Source organism: Dasypus novemcinctus, chromosome 16 (genome assembly GCF_030445035.2).
Source record: "Dasypus novemcinctus isolate mDasNov1 chromosome 16, mDasNov1.1.hap2, whole genome shotgun sequence".
NCBI lineage: Eukaryota > Metazoa > Chordata > Mammalia > Cingulata > Dasypodidae > Dasypus > Dasypus novemcinctus.
The window spans coordinates 75,465,873-75,487,848 of NC_080688.1; the positions used below are offsets into that span (position 1 = coordinate 75,465,873).

The 21,976-nt window shown below is 45.0% G+C and overlaps 1 protein-coding gene across 27 annotated transcripts in view; it reads left to right on the forward strand.

Annotated features, from left to right (window-relative positions):
* ZNF532 (zinc finger protein 532) overlaps positions 1-3,677 on the forward strand; it is a 144,377-nt gene extending 140,700 nt beyond the window's left edge. For all 27 annotated transcript variants that reach the window (XR_011646003.1, XR_011646004.1, XR_011646005.1 and 24 more), the window contains one exon: positions 1,136-3,677. Coding sequence is in view for 23 of the 27 variants with exons in the window: in XM_058277811.2 (XP_058133794.1) it covers positions 1,136-1,630 (495 nt within the window). In the remaining 4 variants the exon portion in view is untranslated. The remainder of the gene's footprint in view (positions 1-1,135) is intronic.
* Positions 3,678-21,976: the final 18,299 nt, after the last annotated feature.

Here is a 21,976-nt window from a genome sequence, read left to right on the forward strand (position 1 = left end):
CTTATGGCCTTTTCAGAGGGAATTTGGGTTTATAACCAACTCCTAGAGCTACAGGTGACTCTTCCAAGGGCTTCCCATCTTGCAGTAAAAGCAGAAGTCCTTATATTTTCTCTCCCACCTGTTTCTGTCCAGGGCACCCTCTAACTCCCTGACTGCGCCTCCTGCCCTCTCCCGGGTCACACCTTCCCCTCCCTCCACCTCGCCTCCCTGCACGCAGGCCTTCCCACCTTGGCCTTTGCACTCAGGGCTTCCTCCCTGGAAAGCTTTCCTTCATGCCCCCGCATGGCTCCCACCCTCACTGCGTTGGGACTGGTCAGCTGTCACCCCTCACACACTGTAACCTCAGACCTTACCCACCCCTCTTGCTTCCTTGCCCGTCTCCCGTGCTGTATTAGTCTGCTGGGGCTGCTGTAACAAAGTACCACCAACAGGGTGGCTTCAGACAAGAGACATTTATTCTCTCTCAGTTTTGGAGACCAGAAGTCCAAAATCAAGGTGTCGGCTGTACAGAAGAACCCAGCATTGCCGCTTCCAGCTTCTGGTGGCTGCTGGCTTTTCTTGGCTTGTGGCCGCATCGCCTAATTTCTGCCTCTGTCTTCATGCAGCCTTCTCCCCTGCGTGTCCGTTTGTCCTCTCCTCTTCTTAAAAGGACACCAGTCATGGGATTTAGGGTCCACCTATTCCTGTGTGACTCATCTTCACTAATTACCTATTTCCAAATAAGGGCACAGTCTGTGGTTCTGGGTGGACCTGAAGGTTGGGGGCTCTAGGCACAGGCCCTGCTTTGGTTTTCTGTGTCTGACGTGCTCTGCATTTACTAGTTTGTCTCTTTCTGCCGCTCCGGGCTCCTTTGGAACATAAGTTCCATGGAGGCAGGCACGTGTTTGTTCACTGCTGTGTGCCCTGGGCTCAGCAGTGCCTGGTATATACAGGAACTCAATTACTTGTGGAGTGTTTAAGAGACACATCCCTCAGGTGGGGCGGCAGACACACACATAGCTGTTTTAAAAAACCCCAAAACCCGAAGCTTACAGGTTACATTTTCACAGCTGCTCTCAAGGCAGGAGAACTGATCTTTTATCCACACTACAGCAGAACCATTTTGAATTGTCTCTCATTTTGCTTTCTCTCAAAGGTTCCCAGCCCAAAGCGGAAGTTAGAAGAACCAGTGTTAGAGTTCAGACCTCCCAGAGGAGCAATTACTCAACCACTGAAAAAGCTAAAGATAAATGTCTTTAAAGTGCACAAATGTGCTGTGTGTGGCTTCACCACCGAAAATCTCCTGCAGTTCCACGAACACATCCCGCAGCACAAATCAGACGGCTCCTCTTACCAGTGCCGGGAGTGCGGCCTCTGCTACACGTCTCACGTCTCGCTGTCGAGGCATCTCTTCATTGTGCACAAGCTGAAGGAACCGCAGCCAGTGTCCAAGCAGAACGGGGCTGGGGAGGATAGCCAGCAGGAGAACAAGCCCAGCCCCGAGGACGAAGCACCCGACGGCGCCGTGTCAGACAGAAAGTGCAAAGTGTGTGCAAAAACTTTTGAAACTGAAGCTGCCTTAAATACTCATATGCGGACACATGGCATGGCCTTCATTAAATCCAAAAGAATGAGTTCAGCTGAGAAGTAGCCACAGATGTTCCATAAGGAAAATCCCTGTCCACATTGGAATTAAAAAAGACATTTTTGTTACAGAAAGTTTGCAGTATATTCGAGTTACCAGTACTGTCTAGGCTGTTGCAATATATTCTCTTTCAATGTACCTTCTTCACCTCGTCCTATATATCCTCGAGAAGTATTCAAACGCTATTTGAGTTTAAAAGAATTTGTATATATTTAAAAGAATAACTTTTTATACTCTTTGTTACATGTTTGTATCAGTATTTAGTGGAAATGTTTTGAGTTTTTTTTTGGGTTAGGATTTTTCTTTTTGTACTGTTTCTTTAAAACAGAGTTCTTAGTAACGGGCAGTTCCTGAATTCAAATAAACCATTTTGTATGTTACAGATTTGAATTGGTTAACTAATTACAGGCTACAATAATGCCTTTTTTAGTGTTTTTAATTTTTAGAATTCACTACATAAATTGTAGGTGATTGTGGGTCTCACAAACACTAGGAACTTTAAGTGTCTTAGCTCTCTCCTCAATGTGCCTGCCCTAAGCCAGCGTGTGCACATTCAAGACCCAGCTGCACGCCGGCACGTCGCAGTCCTTTTCAGGCCATGCCAAGCGGTGTTTTAAGCAGCCTTGAAAGCAGCTTCTTTCCTGGTGGGGGATTAAAAACTTAGGCCAGGAGTCCGGTAAGGAATGTGGATTTCAAGTTCCTTCCATCTTGAGGAATGGAGAAGGAAGGTGTTACAAAGGGGGGAAAGAAAGGGAGCTGGTTTTCTTCTGGGCAAATTTGCAAGGCTGTTTTAAAGAGCACAAGGAGGTGAAAGTCACGAAAGGGCTGGACTACTGTAAAAGTTACAGATACACCATTAGGTCACTAGATTTATACAGTCAGGTTTTTTGTCGTGTAATTTATTACATATTGCAGAGACACAACTTTAAGAATATCAAGTATTTCTCTGGCTCTTTACAGGAAAAAAAAAATCAGTTGACTTAACCCTTTGCTGTCTAAAGCGTTGGCGTTTCCAGTTCTGGGTGCTACTGCCAAACGTCCTGGTACTTAGAGGTGGGACGCCCACCCTCAACCCCCCGCACACCAGTGCGGCAGCCTACGGGCGCAGCCGGCCCTTAGGCTACACACTGAGCCAGCCGGGCTTATTCAGTCATTTCAGTGACTACACTCTAGGCAGTTCCGCTTTATTGAAGTGCAGCAAAGGTACTCTCATGTCCCTTCCGTTAATAGTTCTCCGGGAGAGTTATATTTTTTGCGTTTTTGTGTGTGCGTGTGTTTTCTTTTGCAGCGTATATCTTGTATTTATCCCTAAACATGTTTTGTACTTTTTCTTTTTCCTTTTTTTTTTTTTAAAGAAACTCTTTTGTGTATATATAGATACTTGCATGATATACTGTAGTCAACGTTCGGTCCCTCAGAAGGTCTTGCTGCTGTCAGGTGTTATGCACTACACCCCTCCTAACTGTATTAAACACATTTCAGATGTAAATAAACATGGGACATTTGGCCCTTGTGCTTTCGTGAGAGAGTTATTGCTGGCGGGTCTCTGACACCTTCGTGAAGTCTAGGAAGTGTTTCACTGCAGGAACAAGCCACGGGATATTGCAGAGTTCTTCCACACAGAGCTGTGGGACAGTCATTCTCATTAGCAATCAGCTGTTCGTTACTTTCTTGTTCACTCCATCAGTGTGTTGGTATACTCCAAGGGCGTGACTAAGTATTCCTCAACTTGAAAAATTCAATTGCTGTTACTTGTTATATTTATCTTTGTATTACTCTTAAGTTGTATTCATAGCACTTTTCATATGTTTCTGAATTTGAACCTTGCAATAAACCTGTGTGGTGGACTGCACAGGTCTTAATACCCGGGTTTTATGGTTGAGGAGGCTGAGCTCAGATGAAGTTCTTTGTCTAAACCCTCAGAGCTGCAAGTGGCTGTGAGGATTAGAACCCAGATATTCTTGCTCTAAGTCTAGTGCTTGCTGTATGTGTTTATGTACATATTGACAAATATTCATTTATTCAACAAATAAAAAGTATGTGCAAAACACGATACTAGAATTTTTTTTGTTTCTGGCAATATGGCTTTATAAGATAACCTGTAAATCTGTCTACTTTTAAATACCCAAAAGTGCGTGATAATATAAAATAAGCATCCATTAAACACCTTGCTTGAGTGCATAGGAAAATGCCCAGGGGCTCAAAATGAAGTAGAAACTGAAATTCAGGGTAAGAAAAACATCATGTGATGTTGCAGCCCTGGCAGGAACCTGAATGGTTTGGCTGAACGGAACAGGTGCACTGAAACATGCGTCTCAAGGAAATTCCTAGAGTGTGGCATAAAAACGCAAAGATGAAATATACACAAGAGAAGAAAAGATTCAACTTAGGTTTCTAAAAAGAGGGAACAGAATTGGTAAAGGTCACTGTGGAAGTTCTTAGCCATCAAAGACTAAAATCCTTGGGTTCAGCATAGTGAACATTGAGCATAAATCCCCACTGGGCGGGGGCATTTGAGGAAGAAGATACAGTCAGAACAAACAGAAAGGGGGTGTGCACAGGGAATTCTTTTTTTTTTTTTTTGTCTTTATTTTTTTAATATTACATTCAAAAAATAGGTCTGCATATACCCCCACCCCCCTCACCCTACTCCTCCCCCCATAACAACCTCCTCCATCATCATGAGACATTCATTGCATTTGGTGGATACATCTCTGAGCACCGCTGCACCTCACGGTCAATGGTCCACACCATAGCCCACACTCTCCCACAGTCCACCCAGTGGGCCATGGGAGGACATACAATGTTCGGTAACTGTCCCTGCAGCACCACCCAGGACAATTCCAAGTCCCGAAAACGCCCGCACGTCTCATCTCTTCCTCCCACTCCCTACCCCCAGCAGCCACCATGGCCACTTTCTCCACACCAAGGCCACATTTTCTTCAATTACTAATCACAATAGTTCATGAATAGAATATCAGTAAGTCCACTCTAATTCATACTCTATTCCTCCATCCTGTGGACCTTGGAATGGTTGTGTCCACTCCACATCTATATCAAGAGGGGACTTAGATTCCACGTGGATGCTGGATGCAATTCTCTTGCTTTCAGTTGCAGGCACTCTTGGCTTCCTGGTGTGGTTGACCTTCTTCACTTCCATGTTAGATGAGTGGGGTAATCCAATAAACCAGACTGTAGGAGTTGCAAGTCTGTTGAGGCTCAGGGCCTGTGAATTCTTAGGAAGCCCATTTACTGTTGAGTGGAAGCTGAGACTGGAAGGGTTGATTCAGGCCAAGTTCTAAAGAACTGTGAATGACAGGGATTTGTACCCTTTGATAGTTAAAGGTGAGTTTTTTGGATAGTACCTGGACTCGATAAATTGGTGGCAGTATCTAGGTTGGATGGTAGGGGAGTCTCTCAACCAGGATAGGTCAGCTTATGCAATAATAACAATCCTAAATCTTAATGGCTTATAACAAGGCTTTATTTCTTACTTACATACAATGTCCATTGTGAGTTGACTGGAGGCTTTGCCCCATGTCTCTGTTACATTACCCAGCTATCACAAAAGTTGCTGTTTACTGTGGCAAAGGGAAAGAACAATTGTTTTTAAAGGTTTAGGTTCCTTTTTCCCTGCGGTTTTATTGAGATACATTCACATACTTTACAATCCATCCAAAGTGTACAATCAGTGGCTTTGAGTATAGTCACAGAATTGTGCGTTCATCACCACAATCAGTTTTAGGACATTTTCATTAAGTAGAAATATGAGAGTCAAAATTAAGAGCTTGTTATAAAGAAGATGATGAGCCTGAGTTTTAGATACACATTCAAGACAGGTTTTTGTTAGATTGTGATTGGTTGGTTTGGTTTGGTTTTTCTATAATTGAATGCCCCAGGAAGAATGCTACCAAAGCAATAAAAATGTATAAAATGAGAAAAGGGCAAAAGTGTGCTGCGATTGTATTGCAGAGACCGCTTCTTCCTCCCAAGCATATTTTCTGAAAATTCCAAACTCCTACTACAGTAAGGATTCCAAAGAAACTCTTCCAACCCTGAACTGTGGCGGGGGAAGAAAGAGGGTCAGAGATTCAGTGTCTTTCCATTCCAGGATCCCTGACCAACTGAAGTTTCTGGTAAAAAAAAATACAAAACCTTTGGCCAGTCAATATAAAACATTATTTCCTATTTATATATTCATCATGCTGTGAGCACTACTTTTAAAAAGATGCCTACGTGGAAGAGGAAGAAAGGAAAATATGTTTGAAGGACTTTATAAAATATACCCCAAAGGTTCTTCTGAATATAGAGGAGTGTGCCAAATGTGGAATTCTATTTATGCCATTTGGTTGACATAGACATTTTGCAAATCTCTTTAGATACAGTAAGGATCCCTGATTATGGATCTTAACCTTAGCATATATCTTCTAAGTAAGAGATGTAGATTTAGTTACCATGAAAAGTTGGCTCCTATTCATGCATAATAATCTGCTTATATGGAGTTGTGGACATTCTTGTTTTAATTTTTTTGCAATTCTGCACCTCACATCCCTAAATTAGCTGTAAGCCTTCGGAATATGACAATGTAAACTTATTTTTTTTCTGCAAAGCCTGTCTTCCTGCTAATAGAAGCTTCTGGGCTAAACAGTCAGAATTCTGTAGTCACCATTATTCCCAAATCACTTATTGAGAATAGCTCGGCCTCTGCCAACTTAGTTTGGGAGCGAGGCTTACTTAATCTGAGAGTTTGGCCATTGTCAATCTTCTTTGTAAGAACATTTCTCTCTTCCCACTCATTTGCCTCCCTGCCCCCCAGTGGAGTTTGGTGCACATTTTAGTAAAGACTCAATATGTAAAATAATGAAACTTTAATAATCTTAGCCTACATTTTTGGAAAGTTTGCTCATTTGTCTTTGCTGCCTTCCTGGGGGAGGGAAATCTGGGGTGCTCACCATTAGAGTCCCAGCAGGCCAAAACAGCACACTGGGAAAGGCTTAATTTTAAAGAATTGAAGGCAGGGACGCTGTTCAGGACTGTGGATGGACAAAGGATATTGAAGCACCCAGGGGCTAGTGACCGGGGAGCCATTACCATCCTAAGCACTGGAAGGGCAAGGGTGGGAGCTGCAACTGGAGAATAGGGCCACAGCCAGAGCGGAGCCCAGAGCCGTGGAGAAGCAATGAGGTGTGGGTGTGGGTCTGGCAGGGGGTGCGGTTCACAGAAAGGGGGTCTCCTCTACTCCCCGATTTCCTGCCTGCACCTCCCACTGGCCAAGACAAGTGGAAGCAAGGTGGCAAGGAAACCCCAACCACACAGCCTGTAGATGCCAGCTTCCTGGCACAGAGAAAGGTGGGTGATGGCTTTGGGGTCTAGGGTGGGGCAAACGTAACAATTGCCGTGGACATTTAAAAGGTGCTTTCAGAAGTACATCTTTTCTACCTGTTTTATTGTCAACGTGCTTATTTATCCCCTATATGTGGGCTTTAGCTGGAGGGGATGCCTTGGATTCTACACAAACCTTTTCTTTCTAATTACCTCACCAGGGTTCTGGAATTATAACCTTTCTTTAGTGGGTATTTTTACTCAAGGAAACAAAATAGCATTTTCCTAAAAAAGAAGAAGAAAAAAAAGTTCTTTACCAGTTTCTAAATTCAGTTTATGAGGTTAGTTCTGACTCATAATGTTTCAGGGTATTTAAAGGAACTGACTATTCCATTTGCTTTGCTATTTTCTTGCAAACTGCTTGTCCTCGAGCTTTTCTTATAGTTATAATTGTAAATTACACTACCACGGCAGGTCTGCTGCAAAACACAGACCTTATTTTTACCTAGGAGCACTCCATAATTAGACCATCTCACGTCTACAGCTTAGTTCTAGAAAAGTGTGGGTTTAGCCCAGGAGTAATTTTCTGATCTTTAGGTCAAGTCAGGCTTAATTGGATTGGTTATTTCTGGAGAATAAGCTTTTTTTTTCCCCAAATGATCAAGAACAAAGAAGGCATAGGTCTGCTGGTTGGTTAGGATGATGTGATGATGACCAGAGTCAAGAGAAACAACAGCTTCGGTCAAAGGAAATGACCTCATCTTGGAAAAGGAAGATGTATCTGTAAGCAGGAGTAAGGAATGTCGACCTTTATTTTGTCAGTTCAGCATCTGATCTCTTTCCAGTGTTGGGGAATCCGCCATAACTCTCAGCAAGAGATGGACCTGGCTTCCACGGTAGGAACAGCCACTCATCCTCCCCCCAGCGGCCCAGCCTCAGGCCTGGGATGACCAAGGTTGGCCAAAAGGATGCTCCTGCTTTGACTCTGGAGCAGGCACAAAGAAGCAGGGACAGTTTACTCATTCTGCTGGCAGTGGTGATGGCATGGTGGCAATGGTCGTGGTGATGGGCGGATGAGATTTACTTGGTGGTTTCCACCTGTTCAATTAGGGAAAGGGAAGAAACAAGATACTGGAGGGGGGAAGAAGGAATAGTTTTCAGCATCTCTGCCCACTGGGAGTGGGGGCTCAGTCTGCTTTGAGGAACCACTGAACCATCTTGAGCCCAGCCCATGCCAACATCATAGTGGGACATTGCAAAGCTCAGACTCTCGTTTCCCTCTGAATAGGATGCATCCAAACAACATGACAATTTCAGTTATTTTAGAAGAGGCTCACTCAGATAAACAGACGTGTCTGCCCTTCAATAGACATGAGCCCCTGAAGATCCATCTTCCTCCAGATCCTGCCACTTCACCCACTGCATCCCGGACCACCTCCTCGCCAGTCGCCCTTACTGCCTCCCTATCCCTGCCCCCCTTTTTTTCAGATTTATTTTTTATTTATTTCTCTCCCCTTCCACCCTCCCCAGTTGTCTGCTCTCTGTGTCCATTCGCTCTGTGTTCTTGTGTCTGCTTGTATTCTTGTCAGCAGCGCGGGAATCTGTTTCTTTTTGTTGCATCATCTTGTTGTGTCAGCTCTCCGTGTGTGCGGCGCCATCCCTGGGCAGGCTGCACTTTCTTTCGCGCTGGGCGGCTCTCCTTACGGGGCACACTCCTTGCGTGTGGGGCTCCCCTACGCGGGGGACACCCCTGCGTGACAGGGCACTCCTTGCACACATCAGCACTGCGCATGGGCCAGCTCCACACAGGTAAAGGAGGCCCGGGGTTTGAACCGCGGACCTCCCATGTGGTAAGCAGACGCCCTATCCGTTGGGCCACATCCGCTTTCCCCTATTTCCCTTTATTCCTCGATTCCCTTTCCCAGCCCGGAGCCTCAGCGCTTGCTGGTCCCTCTGCCTGGCTTGCGCGCCTGCTTGTCGTTCCCCTGCAGCTCAGCGGTCACTGCCCTGCGCCTCTTGCTAGCTCCTTAGCCAGCGAGCCCGCCCCAGCCGTGGTGCACGCCTGCCTCCGCTCTCCAGGCCCTCCCACGGCATGTTTTTTTCCTAGCCCTTCTCATTGCCTGACTCTATGTTTATATGTTAACTGTCTGCCATACCTGAACAAACGCCAAGGCTTTTCCATGAACTCTCTGCCAGCTTTCTAATCTGCAGTCACCATTTCCTCTCATTGTAAGAGGCATTTTTCATTTTGGAGCCTGAGAGCAGCAGGTATTAGTTACATGTTTCCCATCAGGCTGTTCTTTATCCTTGTCAGTGAAGATAAATTCTTGTTTTCTGAAATCCACTGCCAAATAATGAGAGGCCTAATGCCCTTTCCATTTCCATAGAGCTAGTTCCCTGAATAAAATGACTGGTGTGCATTGGTAACAGCATCAGGTAACTGACTCTACTGCCGTGGGTAATGCTAAAGGACTGCGTTCAGGGGAGGAAGGCATTATTATTTTTCAGATCCTATTTTTTATGCCTCACACGCTGCCTTGCATGAAACAGGTGCCCCAAATTAAGATGACTGAGTGTCTTCGAACTTTGAATATTCACAATTTTATTTCTCGGGGGTTGGGGCAAATATTCGAAGGGTCTTTAGCTATTAATTACCCAAAATAAAATTCTTTTTTTCCTGGGAAGCAGATGTGGCCCAAGTGATTGGGCTTCCATTTATCATATGGGAAGACCCGGGTTCGGTCCCTGGGGTCTCCTGGTAAAGGTGTGCCCGCTGATGAGCCAGTGCCCATGTGGCGAGCCAGTGCCCGCACAGAGAGCCACGCAGCAGGATGGTGACGCAACAAAAAGAGAGATGAAGCAGGGAGTCAAGGCAAGATGCAACAGAAACCAGGAACTGAGGTGGCTCAAATGACTGAAACCTCTCTCTACATCAGAGGTCCCCAGGATCAAATCCCAGTGAATCCTAGAAAATGAGAAGAAAGAAAGAGACAAAGACACAAAAGATCACAAAGTGAATGGACACAGACAGCAAAACAGCAGGGCAGGGGAGGTGAGGGGGAGTGTGAGGGGGATATTCTCTTTTTCCTTTTTATTTAAGCATTATTATATTAAAATATTATTAGGGGGAAGCGGACTTGGCCCAGTGGTTGGGGTGTCCATCTGCCACATGGGAGGTCCGCGGTTCGAACCCCGGGCCTCCTTGACCCGTGTGGAGTTGGCCTACGTGCAGTGCTGATGCGCGCAAGGAGTGCTGTGCCATGCAGGGGTATCCCTGTGTGGGGGAGCCCCACGTGCAGGGAGTGCGCCCCCTAAGGATAGCCGCCCAGTGCGAAGGAGAGTTCAGCCTGCCCAGGGGTGGCGCTGCACATGCGGAGAATTGACACAGCAGATGACGCAACAAAAAGAGAAACACGGATTCCTGTGCCGCTGACAACAGCGGAAGCGGACAAAGAAGAATGCACAGCAAGTGGACACAGAGAACAGACAGCTGGGGTGGGGGGTCAGGGAATAAAAGAAAACAAAAAATATATATATTATTAGGGAGTGGATGTAGCTCAAGTAGTTGAGCACCTGCTTCCCATATACAAGGTCCTGGGTTCAATCTCTGGCACCTTCTTAAAAAAAAAAAAAATATATATATATATAGGCGGTGGACTTGGCCCAGTGGTTAGGGCGTCCATCTACCACATGGGAGGTCCGCGGTTCACACCCCGGGCCATCTTGACCCGTGTACAGCTGGCCCATGTGCAGTGCTGATGTGCGCAAGGAGTGTCATGCCATGCAGGGGTGTCCCCCATGTAGGGGACCCCCATGCGCAAGGAATGCGCCCTGTAAGGAGAGCCGCCCAGTGCTAAAGAAAGTGCAGCCTGCCCAGGAATGGTGCTGCACACACGGAGAGCTGACACAAGATGACACAAAAAAAGAAACACAGATTCCCACGCCGCTGACAACAACAAGCGAACAAAGGAGATGACGCAGCAAATAGACACAGAGAACAGACAACTGGGGTGGGTGGGGGGGAAGGGGAGAGAAATAAATAAATCTTTAAAAAATATATATATATACACACACACACGTATATTTTATTTAGGTGGTTTTTATTACTAATAATTAAAATGTCTGTGTTCTGATCATTATAGTTTTTACTCAATTGACAAAATTAAGTGTTATAATGAGCACTTAATTAAAAAAACAATATCATCCTTATTTTCAGTGACTTAATAATGTTAGCAACTGACTTGGAACTAAATCCTGGTTCAGAGGGTTTTCTGTTTAATCATTCTTAAATCTTCAAATTATCTAAACCTCTTATTAAAAAAAAAATTCTCCCCTCCTTTTATGTAGAAAGGTAGTTAAGCACAGGAGATTATTTGGAATTGAGAGTTCTAATAATGTTAACTAATTTGTTTATGACTTGAGACTATATAATGTTTTTGTGTCATGAGCTCTAATTTAGTGCAATCAAGCAACCTTGTGAGGTAGGCTGGTTTTATGATTTTACAAATGGGCAAATCTAACCAGCTTCTGACATAGGCCTGAAATCCTGGTTTCTAATACAAAACTAGGTACCCTTTTAGCTAAAAGTTGTTGCTTTCTCTATATAATTCCAGACTGGAAGCTAGCGTTCATTTTTTGTCTTGAAATGTCAATTTCTACTTCCATTTAAACAGGGATCATAACAACCAATGCATTAATGATAAAAAAAAATTTAAAATAAACTTGAAGACAGACTGAGAGGATTTGAAGATTAGAGAAGACCTTAAAGTTAATTTAGCACAAAGACCAGCTGGTGCTTGAATCTCTTCTTTAACATTCTCGTTCAGTGCTTAACCAATAGTTGAGTACCTCCAAAGTCAGTGGCCTCTACACGACTTCAAAGAGCCCACTCCTCCTGGGTAGTGCTATTAGAAAGTTATTTCTTATTGTTCCAAAAATTGTCCCTCTGTAACTTCAATCTACTGATTGGTTTTTCTCTTTTTTTTAAAGATTTATTTATTTATTTATTTATCTCCCTTCCCCGCCGCCCCCCCCCCAGTTGTCTGCTCTCTGTGTCCATTCGCTGTGTGTTCTTCTGTGACCGCTTCTATCCTTATCAGCGGCACTGGGAATCTGTGTTTCTTTTTGTTGCGTGATCTTGCTGGGTCAGCTCTCCGTGTGTGCGGCTCCATTCCTGGGCAGGCTGCACTTTCTTTCGCGCTGGGCGGCTCTCCTTATGGGGCGCACTCCTTGAGCGTGGGGCTCCCCTACGTGGGGGACACTCCTGCGTGGCACGGCACTCCTTGCGCGCATCAGCACTGCGCACGGGCCAGCTCCACACGGGTCAAGGAGGCCCGGGGTTTGAACCGCAGTCCTCCCATGTGGTAGACGGACGCCCTAACCACTGGAGCCAAGTCCACTTCCCTGATTGGTTTCTCAAGGAACTGTTCACCTAGCAGTGTTTTAATTATTCAGAGAAAACCAGCTTGTGGGCCTGAACTGTCTCTTCTTTAGACCAAAAACAATAACAAATAATAAACTACCACGAAGCTGCTATTTATTTTAATGTATTTTTTAATTAAAGAAGTTGTGAGCTTACAAAACAATCATGCATAATGTACAGAATAATGTACAGAATTCCCATATATCACTCCTCCCCAACACCTTACATTGTTGTGGAACACTTGTTATAGATTATGAAAGAATGTCATCAGACTATTACCATTAACTATAGCCCATAGCATACATTTGGTGTATATTTTCATAAGCTGCTGTTCATTAAGAGTCTACCATAGGTCAGACCCTGCAAGTGGCTGTGGTGTCTGGTATATATATTATCTGCCAGGTTCATAGTAGCTGTTTAGAATATAAAGAAAATAAGAGCAAATAGTCCTCAAGTAATTCCCCTGGGCCAGGTACTCTCCTGGCACTTACTCATTAAATCTCACAAAAAATCTAAGAGGGGGAGACTATTATTGCCATCATTTTCCAGATGAAAGTGAGTAACTTGCCCCAGGTCACACAGCTAGACAGGGACCCTGTGGCTCTAAGCCACTGCAGGTACTGCCTCTAGGAAAAGTACAGGAATAGGAAAAGGACCTGGTCGCTGCCTTCATGGAGTGTCTAGTCTGTAGGAGAGACAGGTGCAGAAACTGCTGTCTTCAGTGCAAGAGGTGAAGAGATTGCCCTTGACTTTCAGGGAGCACAGAGAACAGGACCTGATCTGGCCCGGGAAGAAACCCAGAAGGGCTTCCTGGAAGAGCCGACACCTACTTAAAAGAATAATTAGGAGTTAGGTGGGTAGAGCCCAAGAAGTTGGGAGCAGGCCTCCCGGACACAAGGCACAATATGCACAAGGAGCAGAGGCGAGACTGCATGGCGTACGCAAGGGAAGGGGCAGCACCTGGGATGCTGGAGGATGGCACTCCTGGGAAGCAGTGCAAACAAGAATTGCAGAAATTGCATCCCATTTTAAAAGTAGTTAGGAAGGTGGCTCTTTGAAGTCTTTCTGAAACAGGGGTTCTTAACAAGAGGTCCATGAGCTTGAATTGCAATTCAAGGAACCATTATTCTTGTGGGGACGTGTTGGAGTGGGTGTGATCTATTTATTTAATAATACACAGTAGAGCGTGGACTTAGTAAGGGGTCTGTGGTTTTCACCTGACTGGCAAAGTGACCTGTAGAACAAAAAAGGTTAAGAACCCCTGTTCTGGGAGGAGAATATTTATACCGTAAGAAATCCAGATCAACACATTTCATGCTTTCTTAAAGTAGACACAAATCATTGCTTGGTCTTTTGTCGGCCTCCGTTCCTCCCCGGGAGGCGGGTCTGAAGTCCCCGGGAGAGGACACAGGTGCACATTTGTCCTACAGCAATAGCTTCTTTGCGTTCATCGCTCCTACACATATGTCACTTTCAAAATCAGGAAACATATTAACAGGTGCGTAAAAGATCCAAAAGAGCACAGAGAAGCCCTTCTTTTCGTATCATTCACCCAAATATTTTAAAGATTGATTTCCTAATCATTTGGGGCCAAAAAACAAATACTGCCACATAATATCTGGTGTATTTCTTAAACCCAGAGATCTACACAAGACCATCTGCCTAAAGAAAATCTAGCCTTATCCGTGTTAGCTGGGAGAATTAATCTGCAGAACTAAATGAAGCCAGGCGGTCTGCGGTGCCCTCACCCAGAGCGCTATTTCATTCAACACTAGTAAGTTTTGTATAAATTGGTTTCCATGGTTTGTTAGTCTTGGCCGCTTTGCAGGTGCTGAGGAAACACAGCTTGTCTCCACGTGTTGAGGGGCGATCGACGTCCCCGTTTTCCCACCACATTATAGACTGTGCTTCATAAAGATAAGGCGCTTTGTCTGAGAGGGGAGTCTTTCCCTGATAGGTGTAGGGACAATGATGGTCCCCACGCTATTACTTTGCCTGCTCTCTTTCCAATTTCAATTACCTTTTGCTTTTCCTGCAAGAAACCTTTCTCTCACGTGCATATAAGACACTGATGAATTCCATTCTGATCTGAGTTCAGTGGTGCCCAAAGAATATGCTCCAAAAAGTCAGTTGATGTTCCTGGCGGGCTGGGTGGGGGAACCGAGGCTGACGCTGGCACAGGGCAGTCTGGGGTTCGTGCAGTTTCTCATTCCAGAAAAACTCTTGAGAATTAAAAACACAGAACCAAACATGGAGAAGATGAGCCTCGTTTTATAAATTGTGCCGGGAATCAAGGAAGGAGGAGGGATTTTTATCGTGGAGGGATAGAGTAGGAAGTGGTATAAATCTAGCAGGAGGACAACTTCTTAATAAGATGCGTGTTGTTTCCAGATTGTATGATGCTGTTTACCACTACTGAAGTTGATGGCATTTCCCTGTCGTAGGAGATAGCTTGCTTTTTCCTTGTCCTAGACATTTTGAATTGCTTCATTATTCAGGGAGTAATTCTTGGCCATTATATGCAAGTGGGTTAATAGATGCACTGGCTCAAGGGGGAAGAAGTAAGACTGTAGCCAAACATCTTTGCAAATGATAGGGATGGACTCCAGGAGGTCGTAATTTGTTCTTTGTTGTTGCCCAGTTATTCTCATAACTAAAGGGACCCCTAACTTCTTTCCCAAAAGGGGTAGGAAATGTGATTCATTTTCAGTGGGGTAACCTCTCTTTTGGGAGAATGAATCGTTGATTCTTATGGAAACCACTAACAAGGGAAAATGTAAAAACTCCCTCTTCCTGAAGCCAGAAAAATTAACAGAGCAATTCTCATTTACATTTGAGACACTTACATTTTGTGCTGAAAAGCACTTAGATTTAGGAACGTAACAGATATCATAAAGATAAGAAAAAGTTTTGAACTGGGTAATTCAAAACAGCACATGATTTGAAGCAATTGCCATTCGACACTGGATTAGGGGTCCTGGTATTTAATGAAGACATGGGAAAATGCCAATCCTTTCACTCACCAGCCTCTTCTTCAAGTTCCATTTTGGAATTGATTATGTTTTGCTACAACATTTGGTGATATTGACAGGGAACATCCTGACACACCCGGGGCCATATAAGCTGGCCAAGAAAATCCAGAAGGTGCAACGGCTGGCTTGGATTCTAGGTGATGAGGCAGTGGCATATGTTGTCTTTGTTAGTCAAGGTCACCTTAACATTATATTTGCCTTACAAATTACTCTAACTATGCATCCTGTGATGTTCCAGCCTTGGCATTTTTCTGGCAGTGCTTCAAGCTCTGTGTCTGTCTCCACATGGCATCCTCCTCCTTGTGTGTCTCTGCCTCTGTGTCTCTCCTCTTCTTGTAGGGACACCAGTCATACTGGACTGTGTGACCTCATCTCAACTAAGTACACCTGCAAAACCCTATTTCCAAATAAGGGCATGTTCAGAGGCCCTGGGGTTTAGGACTTGAACATAGCTTTCTGGGGGGGGACAATTCAACCTCTAACAGGAAGGGAGATGTATATAGTACAAACAGAAAGAAATGCATGCAAATGACAACTTCTCAACTGGGTGTCATGGTTGTCTTGGAAGGGGTTGTTAGGGCAGGGATGAAATTTGGCACAGGCCATACCAGGTTTCACCTTATTGGTCAAGTTTTATTTTTTAAGCTGGGTGATGGGAACATAGATATTTTTTCCTTCATACCTTTAATATATATTAAACAATATCTGATAGTGTAGTAAAAACACCACCCCCAATCCAAAGCACAATCTCAAGATGATAACAATCCTTGGGTAACAGGTAAAGATCTGGGAAATAAGGTGGTGAGAGAAGGTCCTTGAAATGCAGGCAGAGAAGCTTGGTCTTGCAGCACAGAACTGGAGTCGTGACTGTTCTAGAACAGGGGAGAGATTTAGAGAGACTCAATCTGGTGGTGGGTAGGATAAAGGGTACAGACATCATAATGTAGATGACTTTAAAAGGGGATGCCATCTTTCCCTTCCATTGGCTTTCTGACAGACACATGCTCCACCATCTTAAAGGGAGCAAAATCCATCAGATGCTTCTGTGTACTTTGAATTTGCCACCCTCTTGCGTCATCATCCTATTTTATCCCTCTTTTCACTGCTATAGACCTTGGACGAGTGCTCTGACCCCTCTGCTTTGGTATTTTAAAAATACATATCTATGTTAATTGTTTACTCCATAATCCTTATAAATCTACATTCAATCTCTTATCATGAACAAAACCCATGCTCAGGGAAGCAGACTTGGGCCAGTGGTTAGGGCGTCTGCCTACCACATGGAAGGTCCGCGGTTCAAACCCCGGGCCTCCTTGACCCATGTGGAGCTGGCCCATGCGCAGTGCTGATGCGAGCAAGGAGTGACCTGCCACGCAGGGGTGTCCCCCGTGTAGGGGAGCCCCACGCGCAAGGACTGTGCCCTGTAAGGAGAGCCGCCCAGCGTGAAAGAAAGTGCAGCCTGCCCGGGAATGGCACCGCACACACAGAGAGCTGACACAACAAGATGACGCAACAAAAAGAAACACAGATTCCCATGCCGCTGACAACAACAGAAGTGGACAAAGAACACTCAGCAAGTAGACACAGAGAACAGACAACTGGGGCGGTGGGGAAGGGGAGAGAAATAAATAAATAAATCTTTAAAAAAAAACAACCCATGCTCAAAGAGCTCTCTGGCAGCCTCCCTCCTGATCAGTTTTTAATTTTTTTATTTCCCCCGCCTTGGGCTTGCTTGCTGTCTGCTCTCTGTGTCCATTTGCTATTTGTTCTTCCGTGTGTATTTTATTTTTATTTATTCCTGCCCCCTCTGTGGCTTGCTTGCTGTCTGCTCTCTGTGTCCATTTGCTGCACAATCTTCTGTGTTTTTACTCGTCTCCCTTTTTTCTTGCATCCCATTGCTGAGCCGGCTCTCCGCGATGCTTGTGGGCCAGTGGCTCTCCACGGTGTGCAGGTGAGCCTGCCTTTACAAGGAGGCCCCAGGACATAAACCCGGGGCCTCCCATACGGTAGACAGGAGCCCAACTGAGTGAGCCACAGCCGCTCCCCCTGGTAAGTTTTTTTTTCCCCCTCAATTTTCTTTCTCCTTGACCTCCATAATATTTGCTGCCTTCTTCCTTCTTAAAACTCACCTATATCTAATTCATAGTTAGCCCCTGCCTGGGATGTCTAAGGTGATGATCAGGCCTGATCTCTCCTCCCCTTTCTCTCTGCCTGACCTACCCAGAACATTCTCCCAGGTACTTCTGTCCTTTTCTCATTGTACTTTCCTTGTAAACTCACCCAGTCTCAGAGACAGGCTTTTGAGCCATAGAATTGGTGCTAGACAGGGGGACAGAGACCTGGGGTCTGGTCCTGCTTATGTCAATAACTAGCCATTGGGCCATGGCCAAGTTACATCAGCTGGCTGCACAGAGATTTCCTCACCTGGGAAATGAAGAGACTGTGTTTCCCAAACTTTGCAAATCTGAAGTAGTAATTAAAAATTAAGATTCCCTAGGCTCAGCTGTGTGCTAGAGCCAGTTTGTGCTGGCACGTGAAAGCCAATTGCTGATTGTTCAAGCCAGTTGTTAAACACACCTATTATGAAGGATGAAATCATATAGATTTACGATTAAATCTTTTCTTTAAACAATAGTAATTATCAACACTCGTCACTTCCTAATCATTTTACTACATCTTACTAATGCCTGTGCTCTTGAGGTGATTTGTACCTATTGTACCTAAGTGGTAGAAATATATTGCCAGGCTACTGTACCTCTCTTTCCAGCTTCATGTTTAGGGAATTCACATTGGTAGCTTGAAGTCAGCCCCAGGGCGGGGAGTGCTTTCGCCATGGAAGTCAGCATGTGTTACAAATGAGGGTTTGAGATATTTGTTGACCGTCTAGACTTAGGAAATAGATGGAGAAAATGTTAATAATGCAGATTAAATTTAAAATGTCTATAGTCAATAAATTACAAATAGCACAGCAAATGAGGAAATATTCTTCAGTATTTGAAAACTCTCATTGGATTCAACAAAAGGCTGTTCACGTCATTCACAAACTAGTAGAGTTATGACATCCGTCTTGTTTCACATCTGTATTACTCATTAACATGAACAAAAATACCAACCAACATTCATGTTGGAACTACACTCATTAGTTGACTGAAACCATAGGTTGGCTACAGATACAAGCATTTGGCAAAAATCTGTGCATCCATCCTGTGAGAATCAATTATGTGGAATTTATAATAGAGAATGTCATAGATTTCATTATTATTTGTAATCGTGTGCTACAATCCTTTATGTCAGTATAATTGATAATCTCATAACACATATGCATACTTTTTGTTGGGGAGGGAGAGCACATTGTTAAACATTTACCTGACTGGCAGAACCTCTAAGACAAGGTCTTGGAATTTGAATTTTATGAAAGCTTCTCTTTATTTTTTTTTTAAAGATTTATTTTATTTCTCTCCCCTTCCCCACAGTTGTTGTGTGTTTTTCTGTGTCCACTTGTGTTCTCAGCGGCACCAGGAATCTGTGTCTCTTTTTGGTTGTGTCATCTTGCTGCGTCAGCTCTCTGTGTGTGCGGTGCCACTCCTGGGCGGGCTGCATTTTTCTAGCGCCAGGTGGCTCAATACAGGGCACACTCCTTTCACGAGGGGCTCACGTAAATGGGGGACATCACTGCGTGGCACAGCACTCCTTGTGTGTGGCAGTGCTGTGTGTGGGCCAGCTCTCCACGTGGACCAGGAGGCCCTGAGTTTGAACGCTGGACCTCCCATATGGTAGGCGGACACTCTATCAGTTGAGCCACATAAACTTCCCTGACAGCTTCTTACATGATTCTGATGATTGTACTGGCCACAGCCCTGGGTAGGCTGACCTCTGAGATCTCTTCCACCTGTGAGCTCCTGATACTCCAGAACTGATGCTGTGCCTGAGAAACTGTCCTTCATCAAGCGCTTCAAAGTCTGCCTGCCAAGTGGGCCCTCATCCTCTGCTGGTACAAGGTGGGAGGTGCCCCTGCCTATGAGCATCACCCCTTGGTGCCACCGGGTGGGTGTGCCCAGTGTGTGCCATCCAGGGGACCTGAGCCACTGCCAGCAAGAAATTATGAGAGGGTCACTCTTGACGGTCACAACCCTTCCCTCCCTCTTCACATCAGCTGGAGGAGGAGTTCCAAGAGGAGGGAGGAGAGGGCAGAGGAAGAGCAGGGAAGGCATGAGGTGGAGAACGCCAGCAGCCACTTGCCCCACATTTATAAGGTGCAGTGTGAACTTTTTTCACACATCGGAAACAGGACCTCTTGAAGATATTATTTTTAGTGAAGGTGTGGCCCAATTGAATGAAGCTGGGTCTTACTCTGAATTACTGGAGTCCTTATAAAGAGCCAGGAGGTGGAAGTCAGGGGAACCGGGTAGAGCAGACACAAGAAAGAAGAGGATGCTGCCACGTGACAGGAGGCAGATAAAGCCAAGGAACTCCGAGGCTCGCCAGCACAGTGTGCTACTGTCCAGGGAGGAGGCCAGCCTTGCCGCTGACTTGATGGTGGACTTCTGGCCTCTGAAACTGTGAGCCAATTGACGCTTGTTATTTAAGCCAACCCATTATGTAGTGATTGTCATTGCAGCCCGGGAAACTAAGACCTTTGGGAAAAGGGACTTGGCAGGTGTGATTAAGTTAAGGATCTTGAGATGGGAGATGGTCCTGGATTATCTGGATACGCCAATGTCATTCTAAGGGTCTTAAAGATGAAAGAGGGAAGCAGGACAGTCAGAGAAGACATGACAGTGGAAGCAGATGGAGTGGTGCAACCGTCACCTTTGAAGATGGAGGAAGGGGTTCATGAGCCAAGGAAGCTAGGAAAGGCAAGGAATAGATTCTCCCCTAGAGCCTCCAGAAAAGAATACACTCTTGCTGACATCTGGATTTTAGCCAAGACCCATTTCGGACTTTTGACCTCTAGAATTGTGAGATAGTAAATTTATTTGGCCACAGAGCTTGGTGATCATACCCCTGGTTCTTGTTTTCTACTCATTTGCTCTATTACACTACTCCTCACACCAATTTTTTTTTTTTGACTGTTTTAAAATTTTGATCATGATGTAGAATCACAAATTTAGTTAGTGATTCTAAGTATAATCCTTATCCATATGATTATGGAGATTTTCAGTCATTGTATTTTGAGGACTTACTTCCTCGGGCTTCACTGTAAGTGCCCTGGAGTAATGATTTCATGACTCTTGTCTCCATGGCTCATCTTCTTTCCTGAGGAAGGGCTCCTGGGAGCTAAGGGTCAACTTTATGCCCTTTTCTGTAGGTACTTGGTATATCTGGACATAATTTAAAGAGTGGATAAGCAGGACACACAATATAAATTCTGTCAAAAGGAGACATTGAGACCATGTCAAGTTTCTTTGTCTTGGGCCCCTGGTTCATTATTTCTGTGGCTCTTTTGCCAGGACCTACAATGTCCCCTGACTTCCACCAACTTGGGGTACCATCTCTCTGTTAACTCGTGATACCATCCCTACCACACAAGGTCTTCTCTACAGGCCCACTGCCTCCGCACCAGGTCTAACAAGCTAATAGCTGTAGCCTTGGTTCAGATTAGAATACCCACTCGGTGAGCCATGGTACCTCTCAAGCACAGCCTTTAGGTTTAAAAGACATGCATTGATTAATCTGGAATTAAAACAAAACAAAACAAAACAAAACAAAGCTCACAAACCCATTAGTCTCAGGTAGACCCTGGGGACTAATTGTCCAGATGTACCAGACCCACCCAAGACACTTCATAAAGTTCAGTCAAGTCATTTTGTCTCCAGCTGGGGCCTTGCAGGAGAAACTAGTTATATGGAATTAAAACTTGGCACAGCATATCATGGCCCTCATGATTCCTTATAATTTCCTGTACTTTAGTCCTCTGGGAGAAAATGACAGAGGGAGGAGAGGAGGCCTCCAGTTCCCAAGTAGCCTACAGAGCTCAATTTCCTGTTTCCCCTAATCTCATAACATCCTTAAAAGCTCCCCCAAGCAGCTACTTTGCTGTAAACCTTTCCCTTAACCTTTCCAGTCCCTTCTCTCTTGTTCTTGCTCCATGTACCTTAGTCCACCCTGATGAGGGCTGCTGAGCTCCCCACGCTGATCATGCCCTCCCTCTGGCTTCACCGTTCATCTCCTGGAATGATTATTTCAGGTCTTTTGTCTGTGCATCTCCCCTTGTCTCTGGCAGGGCAGGGCCCCTGGTTTATAGACCTGTTATCACTGGCAGTCGGGAGGCACTCACTGGTTTAGGCCCAGCTGCGGGCTCCTGGCTGAGCCTGTGCTCTCCAGTTGCCAGTGGAGTCCTGAGGCTTTACTTGACTTTTAGTCTGTGAACACTGCCTTTTTTCCTGTCTGGCCGATGATCTGGAGGGCATTTTACTCAGGACCGGCCCTTCTGGTGGTACTGGAGGTCAGGACAGAATTTATCATTAGAGAGAAGGTGATATACAGTGGGTGCTAATGGAATGTCTGGATTAACTGGATTTCAAATGTCTGCTGCCCCAAAGTTAACTCTCTCCTGATCCCCAGAACCTGTGACTG